General features: G+C 35.8%; 1 protein-coding gene across 1 annotated transcript in view; it reads right to left on the bottom strand.

The window, feature by feature from the left end:
* Positions 1-27,987, bottom strand: part of USH2A (usherin) — a 388,199-nt gene that overhangs the window by 318,143 nt on the left and 42,069 nt on the right. Inside the window, exons 9-13 of the mRNA XM_069009544.1 lie at positions 21,000-21,195; positions 20,097-20,227; positions 10,391-10,586; positions 6,505-7,146; positions 234-417 (exon numbers count right to left, since the gene is read on the bottom strand). Coding sequence (XP_068865645.1) covers positions 234-417; positions 6,505-7,146; positions 10,391-10,586; positions 20,097-20,227; positions 21,000-21,195 — 1,349 coding nt within the window. The remainder of the gene's footprint in view (positions 1-233; positions 418-6,504; positions 7,147-10,390; positions 10,587-20,096; positions 20,228-20,999; positions 21,196-27,987) is intronic.

Below are 27,987 nucleotides of genomic sequence, written 5' to 3'. Positions count from 1 at the left end.
TACACCATTCATGCTGTTTCTAAATCCATGGCAAAATTTCTATTTCATTCAGCTCATGGGAGCTGAAGGGGATTGTGTGATGTATCACACGTAAATCAGAGCACACACGTGAGCTCATAGAAGGATTAACGTAACTCGAACACATCTTTTCATGGTCACTAAACCCTTGACTGAGCCATGAGAAAACATGTAACAAGGATGATATAAGTGACCTGTAAAAAAGAAACACTCACCTGCCTGTGACAGAGTCAAATCCAAAATAAAGTTCTTTGCACCGTTCACATGTCTGTCCTGTTACAGAGGCATCTTGGCAACTACATTGGCCAGTGAGTTTATCACAGATCTGATTCACAGAACCAGCTATGTGGCACAGGCATGGCAGACAGCCAGTGATGCTGGATGGAGAAAAATAAAAACCTGGGGAAAAAAAGGGATTTTGAGAATCCTTTTGTTATCTCTCTTCAGACTCTTAGCCAGAGCAAATGCAAAATAGGGGGGAGTATGTTAACAGGTCTGTGGGGAAAGTAAAGACCCAAGGACTTCATGAATGCACCACAAATACTAGAAACAAAAAAAACCAGGGAAGAGACATTTGTCCATTCTAGTCTGGGATCTCAGCTCTGAAAACGGACAGCTGCAAACCATAAGAAATGCACATAACTTCTTAAGAATGTCTCCTAATTTTTCTCAACCAGTGGTTGACTTAATCCTTGAAACATTATAGTGTTTGGAAAAACTACATTTGATGAGCATTCCCAGGTTCTAGGTAAAATTTACATTTTACTCCTTAACACAGAGCTTGTGTCCTACACAAATACTTTTACAGAAACTAATAAATTGATAAAAGAAAGATACTTATCTGCTATTAAAATGCTTTCACTCCAAACTCCTTCTCCTTCTGTATTATTTCCAATTATGAACTTGAGCATTCACTTCACATTCCCCACAGTATATTTGGTATGCTTCTGCTATGCCATCTTTCATCCTATTGCCCTCACCAGCAGTCTTTATTTATACCTTTAACACATTACTAATAAATACAGTTAGATACAGTTTATACACTTCTAATCTGTACTACCCATTATTCACAACCTCACCAGAAGTTCCTAACAAAAGAGCTGTTAGACACATTCTCTTAATGATGGTGTTCCATTTGCATAATCTATTTTACTATGTATGGACTTACTCCATTCTTAATAATTTCTTTCTGATCAGAAGACAATTTAAGTAATGGCACACTAGTAAAAAATATAATTACATAAGTTTCCAAAATATTTTCTATTTTCACCTGATCATTAATAAACGTTTAACTATTTTTTTCACACTGGTTGTTCTCTTTATTCTCTCCCTTCCCCCCCTTTGGATTGGTACAGTTTATTAAAAATGTAGCAATGCACAAGAGCTCTGCAACCAGTCCTGATGGCACAGTATTAAGAGACACTAGACAACAGCAAGTACCTATCTTGGAACATGAATCCTAAAATAGGGCCATTGATATGAGTTTCTATCTCCCTTAGCTGGTGGCTATTAGTTATTATTTTACAACTTCAATAGAAAGATTTCAGCTGCTACTGAGACATGCAGCATTCTCAGACACTTGCCCTCTCTCCAGATCAAGTTCAATCAGTAGTTTCTTAGTCATGTTCTCAGCTACTGAATATTTTTTGCTGTCCAATAACTTCCCGATGTCCTGCTTTATAATAAGGAGCCCAAAATTATATTGTAACATGTCATATTGCCCGAGGCCTTATTATTTTTCTTACAAGAGATAGCTCTATATATACACCCCTAGGGTGGTATTCTCTGTCTTTGCAGCAGTGTTGCACTGTGAGCTCATATCCAAATAGCAGAGGAACTAAACAAATTGAAAACATTAGAATTTTACTGCTCAAATCTTTGTTCAAGTTTAGCCTCTGGTCCTCAGTGAGATAAATCTCAAGTGGACAGTGAAGTGATATCAGTCTCCAGTTAACATACATTCGCATCATAAAAAACCACGCTGTTGGCACTTTATTCCAGAGAGGCCCCGAGCTGAGGCACCACAGAGAGCAAATAGCCTGAAGTTATTAGTGAGGCAGCATGTATTATCTCCTGCTGCACTTCTCTGCGCTGCACAGTGCCCATCCTGTGCATAAATAGAGGAGACCATTTCCCAGCAATGTCACTCCTGAGCACAATGAACGACTCCACTCGCAGAACCTAACAGGAAGGTTGGAAACAAGTTTAAGCCTTGGACTCCTGCATAAGGTCAAAGCACTTCTTCAGGACCCATTTTATAGTTGTGGTAAATGATAAGCACTCAGGCTAAACCAGATCCTTGTCTGTCCGAAATTTTGCATGGAACTATGATTCTATGATTCTTTTGTATAAAATAACATCTAAGTGAAGTCGATGATATAATGGGCAAATAAGCACATCTCTAGAAAATAAATTCATTTTCCCTGAGCAGGATCAATTACTACAGCATATACTGCTTTTATTGTAGCAGTGAAATTACTAGTTATAATCCATACCTTAGTGTTAAACATCCTGGCTCTCCTACAGCCATACTTCCTAAACCACTGTAGAACAGTGAAGGATTTGGTAGGATATTTTTTATTATAATCTTTTAGAAATGCTTTAAAAGTTTCTGGACACTACCACAATTACTTTTTTTCCCCTGAAGTAGCAGGTAAAGGCAAATATTTTTTAAAAGTGAGGGATAGGAAAAGACAAAAAATTTCTTCCCCCAACTAATCTGTAAGTGAATTAATATGATTAAATGTAGAGCAAAAAAGAGGATACATCAGGTTACAAATTCATACTGTTTGTCATAATCATTATTATTATTATTATTATTATTGTTATTATTTACTCCCACCATCTAGAATTTGACTCCACCTAGGAAAGAGTAACAACTTAATGCAAGCTTAATTTACAGCAAGGTTAGAAGGGCTCATAAAAGTTGCTTTATGAAGGATCCACTGTTGTATAATAGAGCCAATTTCCAATTTTAAGACAGCCACTGCAAATCTCTGTGATATCTATGTATATTAACTAGTATTATGCTTATTCTTTTTCAGATTTTTTTTCAATTCAGCCATAACTGATCACATTTGTCAATCAAACATACTCTTCAAAAGGAAGAATGAAAGTCATAGCAAAGTATTCAGCTTTTTTTTAATCATCCTCTTAGCATTTCTCCCTCTGTATAGAGAAGGAACACATGACCAATTCCTTAGCACTTTTACAAGCTTTACCATCTACAGCAGCTCATTTCTTAACCACAGGCTGGGTTTCAAAATGCACAGTTAACCACACCAGCAATGTTGTCACAAGATAATTCATATTTTTCTGGCCAACAGAGGTAGTATGCACACAAACCCTCAGTATTGGTGCCCAGACACACATCCTACATGCTACTTTACATCTTTGCCATACTATGTAGCATTCTATGCAAACCTGTGTTTATGGAGTAAAGAACTTAAAAAAATGCCTTTTTTACAGCTTTGCTGGTCTCCTAACAAGACCCAAGACCTGTGCTGAATAGCATTTGTGAGGCACAAATCCCAGTCAGTAGCACAGTTTCAGAACGAGGCAGGGACAAAACATTCACAACGATTTGGGAGCTGAAGAGAACCTGTGTTTCAACCACTGCAAACTACAACATCTCAAAAGCAGGTTTCTGTACAAGGTAAAACTGCTCTTTCACTTTGCTTCATGTTAGAATCAAGTGTTCCTCTCTTTGCATACACCATTAGTTTAAACAAAAGATAAAATGTACACCAATCTACCAAAATATTACTTGTATGAGAACAAACTGGAAAACAATGAAACACAGATTTAGAAGAAACATAAAGATTTTAGTTAGAGGCTAGCTGTGTTGAAATTAGTTAGAATAGGAAGGAATTTGGGCCCAGCTAGAGTTAATTAAAATAGTTAAGAGAGCTGGACCTGAAATGGGTTTTAAGATGTTAGTAACTGATTACCAAGTAACTGATGATCTGTCATTTGTATGTTTGCTTAGCTGTGCTTAGAATGAGGAACAGAAACATTGATCAGTTGGTGTAGGGAACAAGGACAATTGCCAATTTCCTCCCTTGGTGGGAACCTGTTCAAAAGTCACACAAGAGGAAGCTTAGAGGTCACTAAAGTAATTAGGATTGTTAAAGTTCAGAGAGGCAAAAAGGTCCAAATGAGGAAGATGAGTTACTTCATCTTTTTAAGACCACTGACCCAATTCAAGACCACCAACTCAATTCAGGACACACTCTACGCATGCTTAATGACATTTAAGCTCATTTCCATACAAAGTGGAGAATGGGAGGTGTTAATGTTATGAATATGCATTTGTATTTTGGATACTCATAATTTTTGTAAATAAAAAGCTTTGTGTTTGCTTGGATTGGGGCCCTGCATCTTAGGGAGCTATCCCATGCAGAGCCTGGCACCAAATAAAACATACACTTTCTAACTCTTAACTGTTAGAGAGTTTTTGTCCGTCTCAGTTGGATACCGATATTAGATCAATATTCATATTTTGGTAAATCAACAAGAGGTCATGGATACAGCCTAATAGATAAAACACATGGCTGAATACTCCAAAAAGAGATATACTCCTTATAAAACAATTTCCAAAAGCTACAACCAGTTTTATCTTTTCTCAATTGACAACTCTTCCTGCATTAAGATTTTGGTAACTTTTGGAAACTTCTTGGATTTTATCAAAGCACATAAAAGATATGCTACACTGGGGTGTTATTTTAAGTGCCACTTAACTTGTGTCATAGACTTGAAATGTCCCAACAGACTCAGAAATCGTCAGTATGTTTTCAGGGCTGCCAGTATTAACTCATTTTTGTGTGATTTAATTAGGCTGTGTTGGCTACATATACATTTGGAGTACATTTTCTTATACATTTGGGGTACGTTTTCTTATCTTTGTCCCAGGACAAAGCCATAGGACGTGTTTACAGCACTTGAAACCAATTAAAATCTGTTTTTCTATATCGAAGATTTTTTATACTCTTCCATGTTTTGGAGAAAAGTCTCTTCTAGAACACACTAACAAAGAATATTTATATAAAAGTTAGAAATATTAAACATCGAAATAAGCTCTCACTAAAACAGTGGAAATAGCACAGCTCACTGTGCTCTCCTAAGAGCCATACAGGCTTTTACAAAGATAAGAATTTACACTTTCACCTGCAGCACAGAGCTCAGTGCTCAGCACATACATGCTTTTAGCTGTCAGTTGGAAAATTTAAAAATAATACTTACACAAATACTTTTTAAAATTATTTCTCTTTTTAACAGGAACTGTTGTGGGACTATTCCTCTGAGCGCCATGTAAGCTTTTCTACAAACCAGCCTGTTCACACTATCAATTAAACCTTTTTAAACCATTTAGTTCTGCATAAACCCTGGCCTTTCTTTTCCAAGGACAAGGGCGGTCACTGACTCGGGGAGCCTTGACATCACTCCTCTGCCGATCTCTGATTAAGTGGCTGCTACAGAGGGTTAGCAGGTCAAATAGCACTGGAGGAGGAACTAAGAAAAACAGAATGCTGCCTTATTTATTAGTATATGTACCTAAAATAATTTAAATGAAAGCATTTTTAAAAATACTTAATGGAGGTTAAGCAGCTTTTTTAACCTCTGTTCAAATTACTGAATGGCATATTAAAACCAATGGAGCTATAATGTACCTTTTAATGTGACCTGCTACTTGAATAAATTGCATATGTATTTAACTTGACCAAAATCTATCTGCTTAATATTGTGATGAAGGGTAGGTTAATATTACCTATAGTTTCACTTTACCCACCTACTTTTTAAAACAAAAACATTGAAATATAACTACAGAGCTCCCCATTTACAATGAACTTTTAAACTCTGTTTAAAAATATGGCACAAAATCTTGAGCAAGTATGTAGCAACTGCAAGTATCACCTACTTGTAGGGCCGAACTGTAAAGCAGTCCTTGTGCAAGCCAGCAAAACCCCAACACAGCAAGGCAGGTGAATGCTTTCTAAGTGGCATGCTTGCCAGCCTCATCAAAGTTTAAGCAACCATTTCTGTGCCTCCTGCCATGTTCAGCTTTATGCATGAAGTGCCCTTCCTGAAGAGCATGCACTCTACCTTCCAAATCCACATTTCTCATTATGAGGATAGCTGCTGTTCATTAAATTATGCCAATTTATCTCTTATTCAGGGAGTAGAACATGATTACTTGTATATTTTCTCAATATCTAGAAGTAGCCTAACCTTATTTTGGACATGTTGAAACTGCAGTAATAATACAAATTATACAGCATCTGGAAATAGAATAAATATTTGATGGTGATTAGGATAATAATGCTTCCTTCTCACTTACACAGTTAGGAAGAAACAAAAAAAATAATAACATATGTCAGAGACATGTCAGACATGAAGCTGTTTAAACACACATTAAAAACTGTAGGAAATGATAACAAACAAATTAAAACTTACTACATCAAATCGATTGTCTTCCAATTTCCTTACCTGGTTTACACTCGTCACACCTTCTCCCCTGGCGCTGAGGCAGACAGACACACTGCCCAGAAACATGGTCACAAACTGTTCCTGCCAACGTGCCCAGAGCGTCACAGTCACAGGGCTGGCAGCCGCGGACGCTGCTCATGCTGAGGTTGTACGCATGCAGCACGCACTGACTGCACCGAAGGCCAGTGACACCAGCTTTGCAAGGACACTGTCCTGTCGATTTGTCACAAAGCAGAGAGCCATTTACTGTCCCTGCCTTCTCGCAGTTACATGGCAGACAAAGAAAGGAGTGACTTTTCTGGTCTCTGTAGTACCCATCCAGGCACTCGTCGCAGCGCCTTCCCCCGATATTTGGTTTGCATGCACATTGCCCCGTCCTCGCGTCACACACGGTTCCCGAAATCGACCCTGCAGCATCACATTCACAAGCCTTACAACCAGTTACATCCAGCCCATAAAAGTTGTCCATGCAGGTGTCACAGAGAAGCCCTTTCACTTGCTCTTTACAATTGCACTGCCCGGAGAGAGGGTTGCAGAATTGGCTCACTGAGCCGTGGCTGTTGCACCAACAAGGCTCACATCCATCTTCATTAGAATATCTGAGAGCTTTAAATCCAAAATTGCAACTATCACACCTAAGACCTGGAAAGAGAAAAGGAATTAATAAAAAAAACCCCAAACCTTAAAAGCTATTAATTTCATTTTTAAAAAGGGTAAGTTTACTACACTTGAAATAAAAAAATGGGACGACTAATATTCTTCACCAACATAATTAACAGGAGTGACAAGGCTGCACAAATCAATTGAGTAACTGTGGCATCCCAAAAATCTGTTTACTTTTCCAATTTGTTTCAGAAGCAATGTCGTTCTGCTGGCCTCTCAATACAATTTAAGATACTTCTGCAAGAGATTCTTCGTAACATTTCTAAGACAAAGAAGAATTAATCTCTTTGTCCCCCAGAACAGCACCTGTTGCACAATCAATGCCTACGTGAACTCTTCACCCTATATTGTAGAAATGCAATACACAGAGAATTGCACTGCGCTCACAATCTGTTCTGATAATAGATTAATATCTTCTATTAAAACATTAAATATACAGTAGGACAGCACAAGTTAGACTAATTATAACAAATTATTTGCTTAACACCATAGTTCAGTTTTACTACTGATTGCATTTATGTTAGTCTTTATTGTTAGCCCTTACTGAAAGCAGAAAATATTTTCCATAATCCAAAATGAAATATTTTTATCTAAATGATTTAGTTAACTCTGCAGTACATTAAAATAGAAACTGTTTTCTTCATGCTTCATCCTGTAGTTTTATTAGCCGTGTTTTCAAAGTCAACACTTGCTTTATCCCTGCCCCAAGGGATGGCATTTATAGGTTAGTTTATAAAATGTACATTACAAGAAAGCAAACTAGATTATTATACGAAAAATGCAAATTCAGTTATGTATTTTTCCCTTGCAGTAGGAAAATCCTTCACTATGAAGCCATGACTTAATTGTTTCATACAGGAAAATATAAATACAATCTTCCAGCAAAATGTTGTCATCATTTAAAAAAATACAAAGCCATACAAAAATACATCTAGTAATGTAGAAAAATAAAACTAAAAATGGTAGGGAATGCATTATATATATATGGATAAAAACTCAAAAACTCCGACAGAAGGCGAGTTCCTTTAACAGTGATGAATGACTCACCTAAGGCATATCATTTAATTTCAATAAGGAAAATAAAAAAGGACCACTATTGCTGCAAATTTTAAAAATAACTGTATTGTTAACAAGAATTATGACTCATTTTGAACTATTAAAATTGGTCTACATGGATTCATATCATATCAGTTTTAAAAATATGCGCAGTGCTTATTTGAATATGCCATACATATTCCTGACAGGTAATCTATTCCTAACGATACTGAGGAAGGCCTACAGGGCATCACATTCAATGTTAACAAGTACAGGGGAGTTAGCACGCTTGGCATTTAATTCACATTCTTCTACCTTTTTATTCTAGATGAATGACCTACTTTAATAAAATTATTGGTGCTAATGTATTTTACTGGTGATAGAATCATTAGTAAGATTTAACAGTTGTGTTAACTCTAACAGTTCATGTTTCATAACACTGCAGTCCATAGTTGCATTTTTCTGTTATCGTGTTTGTTTAAATAGATAAAATGGCAATAGACAGACTGCTCTAGAAACCAATTTAGAAATCCAAAGAGGAAAGCTCTCTGGCAAAGTTTGCTGCACATGTTTCAATATACAGAAGCTTATTTACAATTGGTTTGGAAAATAAAGAGGAGAATCTAGTCTGGAAAGAATTAGGTCTTTACTCTGCTAACATACACTTGGCATAACTACAGACCCCCATCATAGCTACAGATAAGTACAGAAAGCACAGATCTACACTTTTTTTTAATAACTATTCCAGTGAAAATAAAAACAATTCTTATTGTTTTCATGGGGGGGATAAAATTTAAATGTAGACAACCAAGTATGTGAGAACCAGACTGTGCACTTCTTGTCTGCCAAATTGCCAGCGAGTTAAGAAATGTTTTCCCAGGTTCAAATGTAAAATGTGGGCAAAGAATATATAATTAAGAATGCTCTGAAGTCCTTTTTCTTGAAGGTAGAGAAAGGGTTTAAGATGCACAGAGGTTATTTTTCTACTCTTAGCACCTTTTTTATTGTATGAAAAATACAGCATTCCACAGGAAAAAGGACTGAAACTGTTCAGGCCTCAATCTGTTTACAGCTATTTTCTTTATTTGTTGTTATTCTGCATTTTCTTCCTCCTTCTAATTTCCAAAAGCAACAAAGACTTACAACATTACAAATGAGTCAATGTTCACAAGTGAGGGTATATATAATATCAAATATATTAACATGTATTTGAATATTATTAATGCAACCCAGAACCTGGTTAGGGTGAAGAAAAAATAGATTACTAATTCTGTTAATAACAAAGCAGAAAAGGAATTTTTCTTTTTGAGACATATGTATAGTCTGAGACAAGTACAGTTACCATGCAAGGCTCACTTTATCAGGAAATTCTCCTTGCATAATATTCCCATACATCAACATTTCAAAGTGTATTATATATACTGTGTATTTTGGGCACTTGATAAATTTTGTCCTTATGTGGCTGTGGCTCCCCTCAAATATGCTGGAAGTAATAAATTGCTATAATCAAATCTAATTTCTGAAAAATACCTGTGGGAGTAACAAACAAAAAAGCACGTCTTGTAAAAAAAATGATAAATAACACAGAAGGTAGCAGTTTATTATAATCAGCTTGGCATTGAATTACAAAATTAAAATTATGTGGCCCTTGATAACTAACCCTAGCTATGTACATGATCTGTGGAATTATGTTGACTTATTTTGCATTTCATAGGAACAGTTCAAAGAAATATAATAGAAAAAAATTGATAGATTTATCACAAAGGACCCTGTAGCACAGAATATTTTGAGAAAAAAATCCATTTATTTTGGTCTATTAAGAAAACTAGCATGGAAACAATTTGCTTAGAACTCATTAAGTATAAAACACGTTGAAAAAGTGTTAATTTCCTAAAAGAAACATCTACGCAGTAAGCAAATTACATTATTTCTGTGACTTATTAGTATGGAGCTATGTAAGCTAACGTAGCTATGCCATAAAGGAACTTCTAAAGGGTTGATTAAACTAAGCTTCAAGCTGTAGTTCGATAGAATTATTAAATTAATAATTTTCCAACAGTTAATTTCACTCATTTTTGCAATCTGCCTTCAGCAAAGAAGCTTTCTATACCTTTCATTTAGAAACCAAGTGTGTTTTATTTCCAGAGAAAACAAGAAAAATGGCTCCGAACTCTCACATTACACATACCAATAACATTTGCTTTGCACTTGCACTGTCCTGAATTTTGGTGACAGGTAATATCTCCATTGACTGTCCCAGAGGTATTACAGTTACAGGGATTGCAGCCATCAGGGTTTGACTGTTGCAGATTGTAGAATCCTTCCTGGCACTGATTGCATTGTCTGCCAGACACATGTCTCTTACAATTACACTGGCCTCCAATCTAGAAAGATACAAAATATTATAGAATGATGAACATATCTATTTTTAGATGATACATTCATTAGCTACAAGAATGGGAGTATGAGGTGGGGAGGAGAAAATTTTAAATGGAACAGAAAAGAAAAATAAGCCTGTGAGCATTTTTTTAATTTGTTGAGAGAGGGGAAAAAAGAGAAATGTTGAATGAGCGTAACTATTCGACTTTTAAATAGAGTTTAAAAGTCCTGTTCTTTCAAAACAGAAGGGAAAAAGAAGCGAGTAAACAATGCAGCCGTATTTACCATCTGGACAGAGAACCTGCAAAGAATATTTACCAAACAGCATTGTATACATGGTAACTACCATTAAAACAAATATTTTTTGAATCACAGTTACCATAAAGAACTGTCATCTTCAAAGGTCAAGTTTTGCATTTTTTGTTCTGCCCATATGCTTATTTGTTTTAGTGAAAATGTTAGTTAATGAAGCAAAATTGAAGGTTTTCCTTTCTGATTACTCATCCAAGGTTCATTTCCTCTCCCTGTACTGAAGGATGTGATCCAACAGCTCAGCAACTGAAAATCTCTCCCTCTTTTCTTGGTTCAGCTGGGATCCCAAACATTCCACTTCAGTGGGGGTATGTAAAGGTGCTCATTTTCTCCTTACATGTTTAGCATTACTATTCAGAAGGAGCTGACACATCCTCTGTTATGCCTGGACCATGATCTGAGAGTATGAGTCTCACATGTGCAAGATCTAAGGGCTCCTGAAAAGCTACCTCAGTTTCAGACCTCTGAAAGCCATGGCAAAACCCCAATCTCTACATTCATCACTTTCCATTGTGGTGGGGAAACAAACCACAGGGAAAGAGCAACAGCACAGGGATGAAGAAACAAAGACGCCGGTTAATGCACAACATAAAAATAATACCAGGGGGTCAAAGCAACACAGAGATGGGAATTACCAAAAGGTTTAGGATTCACAATCAAGGAACAAAAAATAACTTTTATAACTAAAGTGTTCTGGGAAACGCAGAGATGGAAACAAACAGAGAAACTGTGTTACAAGGAATTTTCTTTGGGTCACTGTATTTTTTAGTGCAAATATTTACAAATATGAAAAAGTAATTCAAAATCAGTATTCATCTATGTCATCAACAGATGTAGTTCAAGGTACTTTGCTTTTAGTTAGTTACTGAAACAAAAATTTCTCTTAACAGTTGCCTTTTTAATCTTTAATCCATGAGTCAAGCAAAGCTGAAACAACAGTAGAGACAAAGCTACTTGGAAGTTCCACTTAAAGTAAATATTATCACACCCTCAAATCTACAATGAAGCTCAAAGCTTTATTAATACAAAATAGAGTATTTCAACTTCTAATAGTAAATTCTCAGTGCAGAAAATACAGAATAAAAGTTAGAGAAGCATGTACTCCTAACCCCCTTCCTCATAAAAGGATTCTGTAGTCCATAAAATCTCTTTAATATGACTTCTTGATAGAGATCTATTACTGATGCATCAGCCTTATTTTTCAGGAAGATGTAGATATTAAAAAGGCAGGACAACAGCAAGTACGAGAAGTGTTAAAAAGATCACAACAGCAGAAAACACAGCAACAAGGATTTTCAAGTCAATTCCCTTTTAGACTGGATTTGATCTAGATATTTAGTGTATTATAAGAGACCCAGTCATGCATCATAGCCATTCATCAGAGAACTCACATGTGAAAAGCAACTCTGAGTTTAATCCTAAATGAAGAAAAATACCCAGTTTAATGCATAACTGTAAAAGAAACATTTTTTGTGTTAGCGATCACAGCATACAAAGGTTACACAATAGCACTCAACTCACACCCAAAAATACTTTGAAGTTACTCCAAAAGCTACCACAGGAAGGAAAACATTACAGGAAAAATGTTATCTTCAATAAGTGAAAATAAGGTCAAAATAGGAAGCTAAATAAGAGAGGATAACCACCACCAAATTTTAAAACTAGAGTAAGGCAACACAAAAATGAGCATTTAACAAGCAACATGCCTAAAGCATGAAGGAAAAAAAATTAAATATCAGAAACAAAGGAAGACCACCAGAGAACCAGTGGGGGCAATTAAAAATTAAGTGGTATGATCAGCAGATTCAGAGTGGATATTGGAACTTTTCACTAAAAGACAAGTGCAGCATCAGTAACAAGCTATCCAGAGGGGATGCGGAATCTCTATTCCCAGAGATATCAAGATTTATCCAGACAAAATCATGACTGACTGGATATAGCACTGACAACAATTCTGCTTTGAGGAGAGCAGATGACCAACTAAAGCTCTTATGATTATGTGTAGCACTCAGGAAAGAGAACCACAACAGAGATCACAAAGAAAGTCTTCCACGGCTCTTCACTTTGAAAAGGGTGCTACCTTTCTCTTTCAGGAAAGGTTTTTAAGACTGATTTAAAACCAAAAACATCAGAAGAAAAATATTTTAGCAAAATCTCATCTGTTGAAAAGTGACTACACCTGAGACTAAAGTTCTAGATGAACCAAAATATAAAATCATTGAAATAATTACTTAAATCGGCACCATAAAAAAAGGAATTAAATTACACCAATCTCCTTAAAAGGCTGCATGGAAGTTTCTGAGGTCTACATTCTAGTAGGCTGTTTTGTATTATTATTCTACATTCTATTATAAATTAAAATGATATATTGGAAAAGATTGGTACTTTTTTCCCCAAAGGAAAATCATGCTACATGATACTACTGCATTTCTTTAAGTCAGCAACATCATAATATATCACATACACTGAACCAAATGGATGATCAAAAAGTCAAATTAATTTCTACATCAAGAAGTACAAACTTAATGCCTGGGGAAAATCAACACTGACTATAGGTAGACAGTGGTAAGTCCAAAATTAGCTGCTACCACTCAAGAAAGAAGCTGTTAAAGCTGCTCCATTTCCCCTACAAATCATTTGGAAGCTCTGAGGCCATTAAAATACAATAGGAATACTGGGATTATCAAGAAAATAAGTGAAAATTACACAGGAAGTCTCATTCTGTCATAAAAATCTGGTTTTTATCAACTTACATAATTTGTTATCTGGTTACCCTCTCTAAAATAAGAGGTCACAGAGTGAGTAGAATAAGCAATGATACAAATGAAAAGACAATAAAGACTTTACAGTTTGGAAATAAAGGACTGAAATGAAGGGAATGCATGGCTATATAATCATAAATGTCTTATAGAATTAATATTCTTTTTTTCCCAAGTTGTAAGATAGAACACCTAGGAAATTCTAAGTAAACTTAAAGGAATTAATTGTTTTAAAGATTTAGTTAGATTAATTCCATATGTGGACACCAAACGTGGCTACTCAGATGAAAATCCTGATTTTAGCTCAAGTAAATAACTGAAATCTAGAAAAGCACATCACAGCAGGATCATGCTTCTGGTAACTATCAGAGAGGATAATGTGCTAGATGAGTCTCAGCATAGCTGTTCTGATCCTGAATATGTGGAAACCCATGGCTAATTGTGAGCAAAGGGTAGGTATTTCCAGATGCAACAAGGGAAAAATGTAGATTACTAAGTGCTAAAAGAAGCGAAGAATACCAGTATCTTCAGCATAATTTTGTGTCAAGCTATTACAAGAAACAGTAATTTTCATCACATGCACTTGCAGAAAATGTATGTCCCCAAACTTAATGTTAACAGGGTAAAAAAAAAAATTATGCTTGAAGAACAAATATGACTCTTCAAACGACAGAGAAATGTCTGACCAACTAAAAGAATAAAATTTTATCCAGGAACCAGCCACCAAAACTATTTGCAGAATATTTGGGCTTAATCTGGGGAAAATTTGACTTAAAATGAGAAATATAGAAAAATAGTATCTTTAATTTCTCTGTACAGAGAAGCATCAAAATAACCTGTGAAATGCTTGGCAGTGAATACTGTTTCAAAGATGTTGCACAGGCTGATAAACATTTATAACACCGCAGAAAAAGGTGTACCACAGGTTATAATGTGGAAACCTAAAAAAAATGGGGAGAAAAAACCATTTCAATAACTACATAAAAATCCAAGTGAATTATGAAGGAAATAGGCTATTTTTGTTATTACTGTTACTACTTCTGTAATTCTAGCTTATTCTGGAAACTATGGTATCATTGAAAATACTGGTAGCAATGAGTATTTAAAGATTTTGTTAACCAGAATTTTACCAGTTGTGCACTGGAGATACAATTGAAACTTCCCCCTTTCCCCAATTCAAATGTTATCTGCCATTTAAGGAAAAGTACTTCAATTTTCTATAACTGGTACTGGTTATAGAAGAGCAGAAAGCAATCTGTGCTCCTGTTACTTATGCCTGAGAGGCCTGGTTCTGACCCAAACAGTCAGCAGACAGAAACAGCCTGTGTATTAACATGACCATCCTAGTACTAAATCACTGATGGAAAATATCTGTCTGTACTGTTCACTCTGAAAATGAACCTGGCCAAGCATTACTACCAAGGGGTGGTGTGTCTTGGGACCTAATAATTACAATTGTTATTTGATACAGAAATTCACTGATGCTCAGTTCACGTGTATCCCTTCTGTCATTTATAATTTACATATGAAATACACATTATTCCTATATCTTTGAATGTAAACACTTACAAAAGGTATGCCAGCAACCTTCTCCTGCACAAACCACACCTACAGCCTCACTGCCCTTAATCATGAATCCAACTCCTTAAGACTTCTGAATTTTAGATCTACTGAGCAGTTCAGCTGCTTTAGACTCTAGTGATACCACTCATTAATTGGGGGACAGTTTAAACTAACACATCACATCTAGAATGACAAATTCAAGGTGAAGCCTCTTCAGAAACTCTTTCAATGTCCAGTTACTAAACTGATATGAGGACTTAACAAGAGATTTAATCACCCAGGACAAGGGGTGACACATTCCAAAGTCTTGTCTTCATCGTTGCTTGGAGTACAGCAAACTGTTTAGCCACAGCACTCACCTAGTAGATACTCAACATGTACATACCATAGTATCCAAAATATAACATCTGACTACTTAAACTCTTGTTGGCCATATGTATTCTCACAGTATAAAACGCAATTTGCTGAAAAAATCATTTGCCTAAGCCTTTCTGAACGTTAAAATCAACTTCTTCTCCTTGGATATGCCTGTAATTTCAAATTGCTATTCTTTGGTGTCTGTAATAGAAGCAACATACTGTCAAAAAATGTAATCAGAAAGTCTCTCCAGTTCTGGACAATAAATGTGATATGAGGCTTGATCTTATGAAATAAAACAAATAAAGCTGGCATTTGAAGTTTCTTTTTCCAAAGTTAACTTCTGGGTTTAAAGCCCGAAACAGCTGACAGAAATAACCTTTTATAATTGGCCAAGTCATTACTGATTTCAATTATTTACTCTCTAGCAGCTCAGAAGCACCTTCCCTTGACCCAATGCAAGTTTTAGGGCATTGCAAGACTCAGGGGTATATTTAGGTCTGGCATGAAATTCTTTCTGTTCACCCTGCCATCACCAGTTTTGTAATTGACTGATACTGGTCTCAATGTTCTGCCTTTTTGATATAAATGCTAATCATATACTTCTCACTATCTTCTTATTTGATACAAATTTGGCAAGGACCCCAGCATCCAGTTGTCTGCAGTCTCAGGAAGGGGGAGCAAGGAGGTTGAGGACTTTTATTTTCTTTTCCTTTTCTTCAGTTTAGGAAATGAGAATGGTACAGTGTGCTGGCTCACACACATAGGTTAATGGTCTGACACCAAATACCTGAGAGTATTCTCGGGATATCAGCTTTGGGAACTGAAAATTGAATAAGCAGCAATAATGAAGTTCCTTTGCACTCCCCTGATATCTCTTCTTGTCATCACGTACGATGACTTTCAAAAGTCAGTAGCTTTCTACTACTTTTGCTCAAAACGTAAAATGAGGCATTTACCCTCTGCCCACAACACTCCAAGGGGTGGGATGGACCAAATCTCACAAATAAACTCTCACAGAAAACCAGCATTTCCACTTTACAAAATCCATCAGAAACAAAGCCATAGGATTACAGAACATAAAAAACTCATTTTCCCTCATTTTAGCAATAAGGTTAAAGGCCTTCCATTAAGGGAAATCCAGGATTCAGAATACACACAGTGTTTGATAACTTGATTTTTTATGGACTCCACTATGCACGATATTTTTCATTGACACATTTGCACCCTTTACATTCCTTATTCTCTTTGGTATATCTGTTGACTGAAATCCCCTTAATTAACTGCTTTAACCTATGTTCTTCCCCTTGCAACACACATTGCATTTATTTATTTATTGTCAATCACAACAAACGGGTTGAAAACTGTGTAGATGGAAAAATGAAAATGGGAATGCTCATTCCAATTTTAGATAAAAGAATTAACTCAGAAGTGAAAATAGAAATAGAGATACTATTTTTGTTTTGTGTGTATATATATATAATTTTTAAAAACCAGTATTTAGGGAGTGTGCAGAAAGGTGAAATCTGAAGTCTGTTCAGATGGTTACTTGGCAGCACTGGAATCTGCTTTCATGTGACTCTTCAGAGAAAACAGTAACTAACATTTTGTTCATTTTCTTGCCTTAGAAAGAGTTTTCTTGCAAGATGAGACAATACAGCTGCCACCTTGACAGAAGGCAATTAAGTCTTTGCAACTCCGAACAATATCCTCTGCAGTAAAATACAGCTTCCTCACAACAACAAGTACATGATACATATTTATTTGGATGTTAAGAGTAAATTTTTAAAAATCAGCAAAAGCTGAGTAAAGAAAGATGGCTAAATTCACTGAGACCAGGATGTTACTTCCAAAAACTAGGTAAAGGCAATAGCAGCACCTTCAGGTTTGCCTAAAAACAAATGCCCAAGAAAAGAGTGCTCTTTTTCCCCAGCATTATATATGGCTTACTATAAGAGAATCATGACAGGACTACCAACTGCCGTGCCTGATAGAATATGTAAGCATTTGTAGAGCAGTCTGGGTAAAAAGCAGCACAGGAAAATGAGTAAAGGACTTTAGTATGAGGGCCAGAAGAAATTAATCTCCAACTAGAGCAAGAATGAGCACATCAGCAGTATTCTGGTAGAACTTTCTCATGTGTGAATGGTTAGGGAGAAAGGAAGAAGGCAGCCAATTCTTTCACTCTCATAAAACTCAAGCACCTCGAATAGTTCATCTGGACCTCCTGATTGTTTGGAATATTTCATGACAAATGATCACCAAGAGGATGCAACCATCTTTTCTAGAATGATTAAACATCAATAACCAGCAAAGTGGACAAATTTTATCAGGCTGTAGCAATTCTCTCTTTTACTCACCAGTCTCAAAGGAAAACCTCACTCTGCAAAAACACCTAATGAATTGCTCATGGAGGCACTGCTACACCACTCTCCTAAAATCCCACTTGTTCCTGTAAGCCATAAAGTCACAGTTTTGAAGTTTTACTGTGTTAGTTTGAACTTTAAAATACAACTGAAGTTACACAGTGATCTGTAGGTGGACGTGATGTTCAGATGTATGAGAACTGAGAAATGCTGCAAGGGAGAAATGCTCCATACCTACATGCATTTCTCACCAAGGGTAGAGTGCAGAAGAGGCATAAAGTTTTCAGTCCAAAAACTGAGATGAGAGCAACTGTGTTACAGTCAGCCTTTCTACACATCTTGCAAACTATCAGCATGAATAATACTCCATTTGATGAGTAAATGCTCTGTGTGATTCAACAGATTGTTTTGTGATTCAAGGGATTAATTTTGGAACTCTGTACCTCTTGGAACTTAGTGACTAAAGTGGCACTTTGCAAAAAGAAAAAAAGGTTGATGATCCGAAGAAAGTGATGAGTTATGCAGTAAAAGTGTATTCTGCCCCATTTTTGGCAAATTTCCTTGAAAATTATCAATGTGATGTGACAATTAATTTTCATGAGTAGGGTCCTTATTCCTTATGATTCCATCTTCCACAGGTCAAATTTGGAAACACTTCCTCCAATGATGCCTTCCTATTTCATGCAATTCATTTCAGCCTTTAGTCCCCAGCCTTATTAATCTATTCTTTAATGCCTCTCAATCATTTCTCCCTGCTCTGCTTCTACTGCACCAATTGATGCTTTATTGAGCAATACAGTCTCCCCCATTTTTCCCATTTTATCTCCCCGTCCATACTTTCATAGTCAAGCATTATCAACATTCTTGTATATTTAAGTATAAAGCACTGATTTCTGTAAACTACTGTTCCTCTGATTATTAATCACAGTTAAAGCTGATTTAGGTTAACGTTTCACCACAAACCCTGCATACATAAATTAACATTTGCTTTCATTCCTCCTATGTCTTGAAAAATAGTCCTAACATTGATACCTGTGTTTTGCAAGCTTCTTTTTCCACTTCTGTGTTACTAGCAGTGTGTTACCTCAGAAGACTGAAAATTATAAAATACTTTCTCTTTGTAATATGTTTTTTAAAAAACATATTGTGATAGATTTGCATGTCACAGAGAATATGTACCAATGCATGAATCCTGTGAGGTGCACTGAGTCAAACTGGGCATGTATCTGTACCACTGTAGAACTGAGGAAAATACAACAGGATCCACAAGATCCTGTTAAATAAAATGCAGGGACAAGAGACATATGACAAAAAAATCTAGAGATGGCTTTACTGATAGAAGTCTTGAAAAAAGAAGAGACAGGAAAAGTGGCAACAAGCCGAAGAAGTTCTATCACATTTACCTGTAGAATAATTTCTACCTTTAAAATAAATTTCAAAGCAATTATTTCCTCCCTATTCGTAACAAAATTTAGATTTTGGCAATGGACAGAACATATGTAAATAGAACACAAACCACAATGTATATGTTCCAGATTTTAATCACTTTTTTTCTGCTTTTTTTCCAACATGCATGTTTTAAAAGTTACAGATAGATTAGTTATTGGACTAGACAGCTTGCATGTCAATGAGGTCCATTGGTTTAAAAAGCATAGCTGATGGTGTTCTCTTTTCAGCATCACTTTGTGGGTTTCTTTTATTTTTAATGGACTTTATAAATTAAAAGGGAGATCAATCCTTGTCTTATTATAGGGAAAAGTAGCTTAATTTTAGTTCAATTTCAGGCTCAGCTTATTGCCTGAATTTTCAAAACCTATTAGTAACTTCAAGACAATACCAAGACCTTCAAAAACACTCAAAACCTAGATGTTTTAACATTACTGGGTGCAGAGGTAGCATCCCAAAACTACTATTCATACAGCATCTTTTATGTCTGTTGCTGATCTAGATGAGTAACTCTTCAGCAGTACATCTCAAATTCCTCTCTGTTTTCTCAGCTTTCAAATGTCTGATGTAAGTCAATTATCATTTTGAAAAGGCTGAACTTAAGCATTTTTTTATAGACTAGTTACCACCTGAATACACTTTGTAAAATCTTATGGCTGTCTACCCAGCTGATTGAAATGTTTTCTCTTTTTTCTCTGTTGAGGCTACTCACATTATCACACAGGAGGCTCTTATTTTTGGTGCCTGTTGCATAGCAGTCGCAGGGTTTGCAAACATCAATGGCTGAAAGATCTGCACCTGCTTGTCTGTAATGGAAATCCTTGCACAGCTCACAGTTCCTTCCTGCATGAAAGAAAGGTTATGCATTATGGCTTCCAATTCATTAAAATTAGCTGTATAATTCAAAATTAAAGACTATTCCTTTGAGAGAATTCTATAATTTTCAGGACGTCCATTTTAATGCACCTTTCATCTCTACCTGCCAATTTAGTGATCCAGAGCATATGAAACAATGAACCTGTTACAAACTATGTTTTACTCCATTAAACTTCCATCTGTTATATAATACCACACTTATATAAAAGCTGTGCCATGCAAATGCCTATACATTTTTTTTGGAAAAACTGAACCTGAAACTTTTCTTTTTTGTCTTTACTAGATAAAGCCAAGAAAACCGAAGTAGTAGAGATTTTTTTTTTTTAAAGTATTCAAATATACTACCTACCTTTATTCAATAAACAAGAAACTAATATTAGAGCAAAATTTGACAACCTTTTTAGATGCTGTCTCTAAAACCGGTCCAGTAAGACTATACTTTGGATTTAAATGCCCTAGCACATGTAATGGGAATAGCTTTGAAACTATATGTTTTAATTATTTATTAGAATGTGTTTTGCATGAAAGTTTTTATACAAGATTGGATTAAATTTTACAGTATTTCCCCATGGCTTAAGAACTGACACCACTGTTGTTACTTGACTATCTGAATAGTTTAAAAATACATATACATGAGAATTCATTGGACTGTCAGCCATGGAGCATTACTAATTTCAGCTGACACAAGACTTAGTCAAAAAGGAACTGTAAAATAAACAGTCCGTTCCCTTTGACTTACCAGCTGTGTTGTGCTGACAGTTATCACACACTCCGCCACCGCCTCGCTGGTGTTCCTGAGGAAAAGGATCCATTGCTAAGTCATAGTGGCAGCTTTCTGCATGGCTGTAACACTGACATGGTTTGCAATTATAGGCATGAACTTGGTCACCTGGACGAAAAGGCTTGTCATTGTACAATGGCAAACAGCGATCACACTGAAATAAATCAGAAAGAAAAGAAAATGCTGCTTCTTAGATATGAGTATTTCTTCATCTCACAAGTTTACTATTGTAGTCTCTATGTTTATATTTTTTTTCTATGTTTTCCCCAATTTAAATATTAATAATATTGGGTTTAGACAAAAAGTGAGGAAGCACAAAGGGAAATAACAAACCCAATATCTTAATTATTATTTTAACCTTTTAAAGTTATTTTAAAAACAGAGTAAAACCAATTAAAGTGGGCAGAAGATCAAAATGTTAAGAATTTAGATATTCAACATGGGCTAACATCCTGAGACTTAGATTTACTCAAACTTTTAAAGATGCAAAATGGTGTTTGCTGTGTTTATGGCACAGAAGACATTCACCTAATCCATCCATTTGGATGCATTTTAAACAATGTCTGTTCTTGTAATTTCTAACATTGTAATAGCTGCAGTTTGTACTATTATCATTTGACCTTGATAGTGAAACAAAAGAAACAAAATATACTGCAATCCTAAGTTCAGTCTTTCAGAAGGAATTTAAATGCTTCAAAATAAGTTGCTTCTGTTAAGTATTTGGGTAACTTTTTTTTTTTTGGTAACTTCCTTCTTCAGTTTGAGAAGCATGCTCATCTTTCTTCATGGCTGTCATTCCAAGCACAGTTATAATTATTCATTATTTATTAATGTGTCTATATCACCTATACACTGAGAACTAGGAAACTGTACTGAAGTTTCTAAACTGTTTCACTCACAACTGGTGCTGGGAAAGCATCAACTGTGTGTAAAATAAACTGAATTAAAAATCTTAAGCTTAATATACTCCAAGAATTGCAGACCAGTCACAAATTACAACAAAAGCGACTTGGGAGAGAAAATGAAAGCAGAAGAATTTATCTGTTGAAATTTAGTTTTAATACACGAAATAAAAAGTAAGCAATAAGACAGCAATAACCACGGGACACTTTTCTCATCTGTTCAAAACAACAGAAACACACAATATCACCACAGTGAGAAAAAAAAAAAGGAGCTTTCAGGATGAAAATTAGCAAGGTTTCACTTGAGACTTTGAACTCTGGCCTTTGTTTATCAGAGCAATCGCTGCCTAATTGTGATTATCTCATTTTAAGTGCACTAAGGGCAACACCTTGACTACAACTCTTGACAAGTCACATAGCTCAAACTTATTCAAGTCCTTCCCTCATTTACATCCATCTCCCCTCTCTCTCCTCATTGAGAAAAATCAGCATCACACAGCACCCAACAACGTGAGACAGGAGGGTTCATTCAGGCATGGCACAACTTGGGAAGCACAACAAAGAAACAAGCTACCAGCCAAGCTATCCAGCTCATGCAGCTCCCTCCTCCCAGCATGTCTATGGAAATATGTCCTCCTTGAAAGGAAAACAGCGCAGGAATAGCTACCAACCTGCCAGCCCTGAGTTTCCATTTGTGCATGGCCAGCCACACGGCAGCTGAAAGCATTCATCATCTCATTTCAGATTTAATCTTGGATCAGTTACTTATGCACACCTGTGCTTGCACCTATTGTTAAATGACACACAAGCATGAAGGAGTAAGAGAGAAAAAGATGGCATCTGATTACATAGCAAGGAGCCTCTATGAAACGTCTCTTGTTCGGTGACTTTTAAAACTTTGACAAAACTTTTAAGAATTGTATAATTACTAAGTTTGGAAAAGACCTTTAAGATCACCAAGTTCAACTATTAACCTAACACTGCCAGGTTCACCACTAAACCACGTCCCTGAAAGCCACATCTACACACTTTTAAACACTTCCAAGGACAGTGATGCCATCACTTTCCCTGGGAAGCCTGTTCCAATCACTGACAACCCTGTCAGAGAATAAATTTTTCCTAATATCCATCTAAATGTTCTCTACTGAAACTTGAGGTTATTTCCTCTTGTTCTATCACTTGCTATCTGGGAGAAGCCATTGACTCCCCCCATCTACAACCTCCTTCTAAAAGTCTTGGCAAAAAAGCAGTCATTCAGAAGTTGGCAATGAGTGTGAAACATTTGTTCTTCTAGCAGTTGTCACACCTTCATGCAACAAAAATGAGCACTGGTTCCCCCACCTCACCCTGCTGTTTGTCACACCTTTATTACATTAAGAATTGCATTTAACTTCCAGACCTCCAGGGCTGAAGTTTCACTTTTGGTAGCACGATGATGTAGATGGCCTGAGGCCAACTTCAGGCCTCCATTCACCAAATCTAAACTCTGCATTTGTCCAAAGCATAGCAATTGCGATTTGCAAATCGAGAGATGTGGGGCCTGGTTCTTGGCTACCACATGTAAAATGGATAGGTACATTTCCAGAAAAGCACTTGACAAGGTCTAGCAGATTTACAAAGGATGTTAATGCTTAACAAAACCTTTCTCCATAACTGTAAAACCCAGAAACATGTCATTATGCTCAGTTACACCTAGGCTCTCCAGAAAACATGTTATATATGTGGTTTTCCCTATGGCCAATAACAAACATGCCTTCTTGATATACAGTATCTGAACTACTCACCTTTTGTGAAAAGTTTCCTGAGAAAACATCACATGGAGCCAGGGGGCCAAAATACCAAGCTTAACTTGGCCCAATTCATTAGTCTAAAACTACTATTAAAAACTGATTTCCAATAATTCAGGACTTTTTTACTAAAATTATTATTTTAAAATTTAACTTCAAGATTCCTGAACCCAGCATACTTACGAAAAGATCACCAGTGACTTCAGCCTAAGCCTTTATGTACCAAGTTCATTTTTAGGCCCTAAGAATTCTGAGCACAGTACCTCTGAAGAAATAGTCAATAAATATCCAAAGAAATACTTCAGAAGGCAACAGTAACAATACTTTAAAACTTGCAATAAGTCATTATTAACTAGAACCTTCTACTCCAACACTTTTTAAATATCCTGCTGCTTGCCTCTCAAGGGCATCCTTTTTTATATCTATATTATTTTATGTGGAATTAATTTCCTTTTTTTTCTTTTTGTAACCTATGTAGGAGTTTGCAGCTCACACTCATCAAAGCTCAGTTGCAATAAACAGTGTACATACACACCTACAATACTTATAAATATGCTTCTGTAATACACATTATGAAAAGTACACTATTTAAAAATCTGATGAAGTGATGCCAAGGTTAGATTGCCACCTTCTCAGGCATTTTGAAATGCTGACTTGTCTTTGAAAAGCTCCATTATGTTTAGCACCCACATCCATGCTGCCCTGGAAGTGTTGACTGTAATGGGTTAGCTAATCATATAAAATTTTCTCCTACCTACCAGATCCTCTTCTGTATCCAACCACTATGCTTTTACTCCATTTCGTTTCCTTAGCCAAATAAATATGGCTTCTTTTGGCATAGACTGCTCTAAGATAGTCTTAATTTCCTCATGGCTTTCACCAGCACCCTCACTACAGCATTTGAATATCTACCAAGGCTACATTTGAACTACCTCTGTCTCTTGTGAACTCCCCAAAGATCAAAGAGCTTTTAAACTTAAAAGCCAGGTTTTACTAGGGGAAGGAAAAAAACCCCACCAAAATGAGAGCATTCTAAGTAACTCCAAGGGACCAAGGAAGACAGAATAGAAAAGAAAGGTGTCTTATGGGACTCCATCCCAAAGGCTCCATGTACCAAAAAGTGCAATTTTTGCTGGCTTGCTTGTTTCTACAAGCAAGAACTCTTTTTTATTGAGTATAATGTGGTTAATATTTACAGCTCCTCACGTACTATTTATGATTGATTCCAACATCTAACATGATACAGATTGACCTTTAACTAAGGTTTACATAGATTCCTTCTGTAACAACATAAAAAGTCTTATTTATTCAATTCTTGATAAATCAACATATGCCATGCCCAGTTTCCAGACCTCAAATGTTTAAGACCATTATTTGCACTGAAAATTCTGAAGACCTGAAGCCTTTACTGCATCCAGTCAATCTCTCACTTCCATTCATATCTTCTCAAGCATTTATCAGAGTTGTTTTATTTATTTAAAATTCTATTTTCTATTATGATTTCTATACTTATTCCTGTACATTTCGCCATTATCTCTCTCCAGTAAGTTCTATATGATTGATTTAAAAGAGACTCTGCAATGTAAGGCTGACCTTGCTTGATTGTCTTGTTCTTTTATGTGCTGTTTCCAGCTTTTCATGCGACAGCTTGGAAAGTTTTTGAACATATTTTTATGTTCAAGTCTACAAATTAATCTTTGCATATAAATGTTAACAAAATCTGGACTCCACTGTCGGTCCCTCAGTTTCCATTTGCAAAAGGCAGAGCTATTTCCCAAAGTTGGACCCAAGGCATTTACAGGCATTTGTAAATGAAGAAGCTGAACATTTTTTTTCATAAAATGAAAGACAAGCTTTGTGAGGATTAATTTCCTCTTTTTTCATAATCTTGCCCCTCGACATCTGCAAATAATTCTTAAGCAACCCCTTCTTCTCATCATCTCAGATTTCATAGCAACATATTTCATCATCATTCTTCACCAAAATGGAACTCAGGAAAAAAAAAAATTTCCATTTGGTATGTCAAATTTTATAACATAGTGATGCAAGTACCTAAACTGAGATTTCTATTTGTAACAGTTATGCAAACTTTTCATTTCTGGTATTGCTTTGCTGCACAGCAGCTAGCCAAATGTATATGCCAGATAAATTCAAGATGGTAATTTTAGCTGTATTAAGTGTAAATGTGACAAAAACATACTCTGCTACACGTAAAAAGCTTTTCAAGGATCTCTGATTTCTGGTCCAAGATACTAAAAAACCCACCCTAAAGTGAAAAACTTTCTTATAGCTCCTCAGTTCTGGTGACTTACTCACGGCTAGCACAGAACTGACATTAAAAAAAGACTGCTTGCTGATACTGCTTTCTTCTCAAAAATATTTTCCTTTTCTCTACCAAAAATGTTATATTTGGAACCTCGCTTCATCAAATGCTGACTTAAAGCAAAAAAAAAATATAAATAAATAATTTTATTTTTACAATTCCTAATTCCCTAGGGTGGGAGCCAAAGAAACAGGTCTAAATCTATAAGACAGAGTTTTATCAGTGCCAATGATAGTCAAAAAGCAGGATGGATTTTGTTTGTGCTGTTTAGTGCTAGCCCTACCAAAAAAAAAAATATCAAAATCTTTAAGCTGTTTGGATTCCATGTAAATCTTTGATAAAATTCCAAATACTAATTCTATTACTACTGCTACTTTATTTCATATTTAATAGATACTGACACTGTTATTAAAGAATGAGAAAAATAATTAAACAGCAACCTTATTGTACTCTGAATTAATACAGTTAATTCAAGCACCTCAATTATAGTTACAATGCCTATATGCCAAATCAAAGATGTGACACTCAGTGGAACAACACATTAACATTGACAGGAAATATCTGATAAGGCAGATACATCATTAAAATGTATTTGGTTTGTTTTCACAAGGTAGCATAAGTCTTGCAAGACTGCTTGGTGAACTTCCAGATCTTATTAAATATTTATAATTAATCCTTACAAAGTAACATTTCACAATGTGTGTTCTAATTAAAGGGACACTGTCAGCTTGAATTTTTTTTCTAATTTGACCCATCTAAAAACTCAAAATTTCTGTTCAAGTCCCATTTAGAGTGTAGATCCTTTTTCTTAAGAAGTGAGAAAACTTAGATCCCCTATGAAATTTTACAAAGATCTTTCACATGATCATAAGCACTATATCAAATGCTCTGAGGTTACTTCTCCTCACTCTGTTCCAGCAAGCACAGACTGCTTGGGGGTTTTTTTTTGATGTGTGATTAGTCTCTCCTTTGCTACTGCTGTTGCTATTCCACATAACACCTTCTTAATTTTTAGAAAGGCTATTTCCAAAAGGCATAAACATAGCAAGGAATATAGCATGTACTCACAATGGAAACCTAACATTCAGTGAGATTGAGGAACTCATTCCTTTAACGTAGCTCACTCCTTCTTAACCTCAACTTCTTTTCCTTTTTTTTAATTTTTTTTTAATATAAATAATTAATCTATGGAATCTTTTCTTTGAGCAAGTTCTTTCTACTCACACATCACGGTTCTGCTTTTGATAAGTTGTATGTGAACAGCTTCCAATAAACCAAAGTCTGCATTAAGTAAGTGCAAAGTGGTACCATTATCTTGAGCTTCCCTCTACATATTTATCTAGAATACCATGATTTATAGTAATCAATCCCATTTTGGTTCTTCCATGGCCAGGAATTATTAAACTGTTAGGGGAATAAAAAGAAAAGTATGATTTTGCATTTATGCTGCTTTGGATTGCATTATGGACCACTCGAACTGTCTCCTTTCAAATGAAACTAAATTGGAAGCCAAACTCCAGGACTTTGCCTACTCCATTCTAACTACTGAATGGGTCTGGAGTCTATAGGAGCAAACTAAAACTACCATGGAGTAGTACCTTATTTCTACAGGACTCTTGCTAGTTGCTACAGCAGGCAGAGACAATCTTTACTAGACGCTCACAGGCTAATCTCAGGTTTGCATCTAAAGTTTGAAAGTGGCATAATCTCTAACAAGAAATCAAACCCCTGAACACAACACTCCTAATGGTCTGTGGTGGAATAGCTTTTGGTGAGGATGAAAAGTGGACTATATTTGTTTCATTAATTGATGCAAATCTGCTACAGAAAGTTTCCCTATAAAAGACAGGACTACATACACATATACATACTCCTTCCCAGGACTAAAATCCCAGGGTTGAGGCTGTCCATAGGTGGCACAGATAGACAAAGGA

This window comes from Aphelocoma coerulescens, chromosome 3, assembly GCF_041296385.1.
Source record: "Aphelocoma coerulescens isolate FSJ_1873_10779 chromosome 3, UR_Acoe_1.0, whole genome shotgun sequence".
NCBI lineage: Eukaryota > Metazoa > Chordata > Aves > Passeriformes > Corvidae > Aphelocoma > Aphelocoma coerulescens.
Note: the sequence above shows the minus strand (reverse complement) of the source record. Positions and strands in the feature narration are given on the sequence as shown.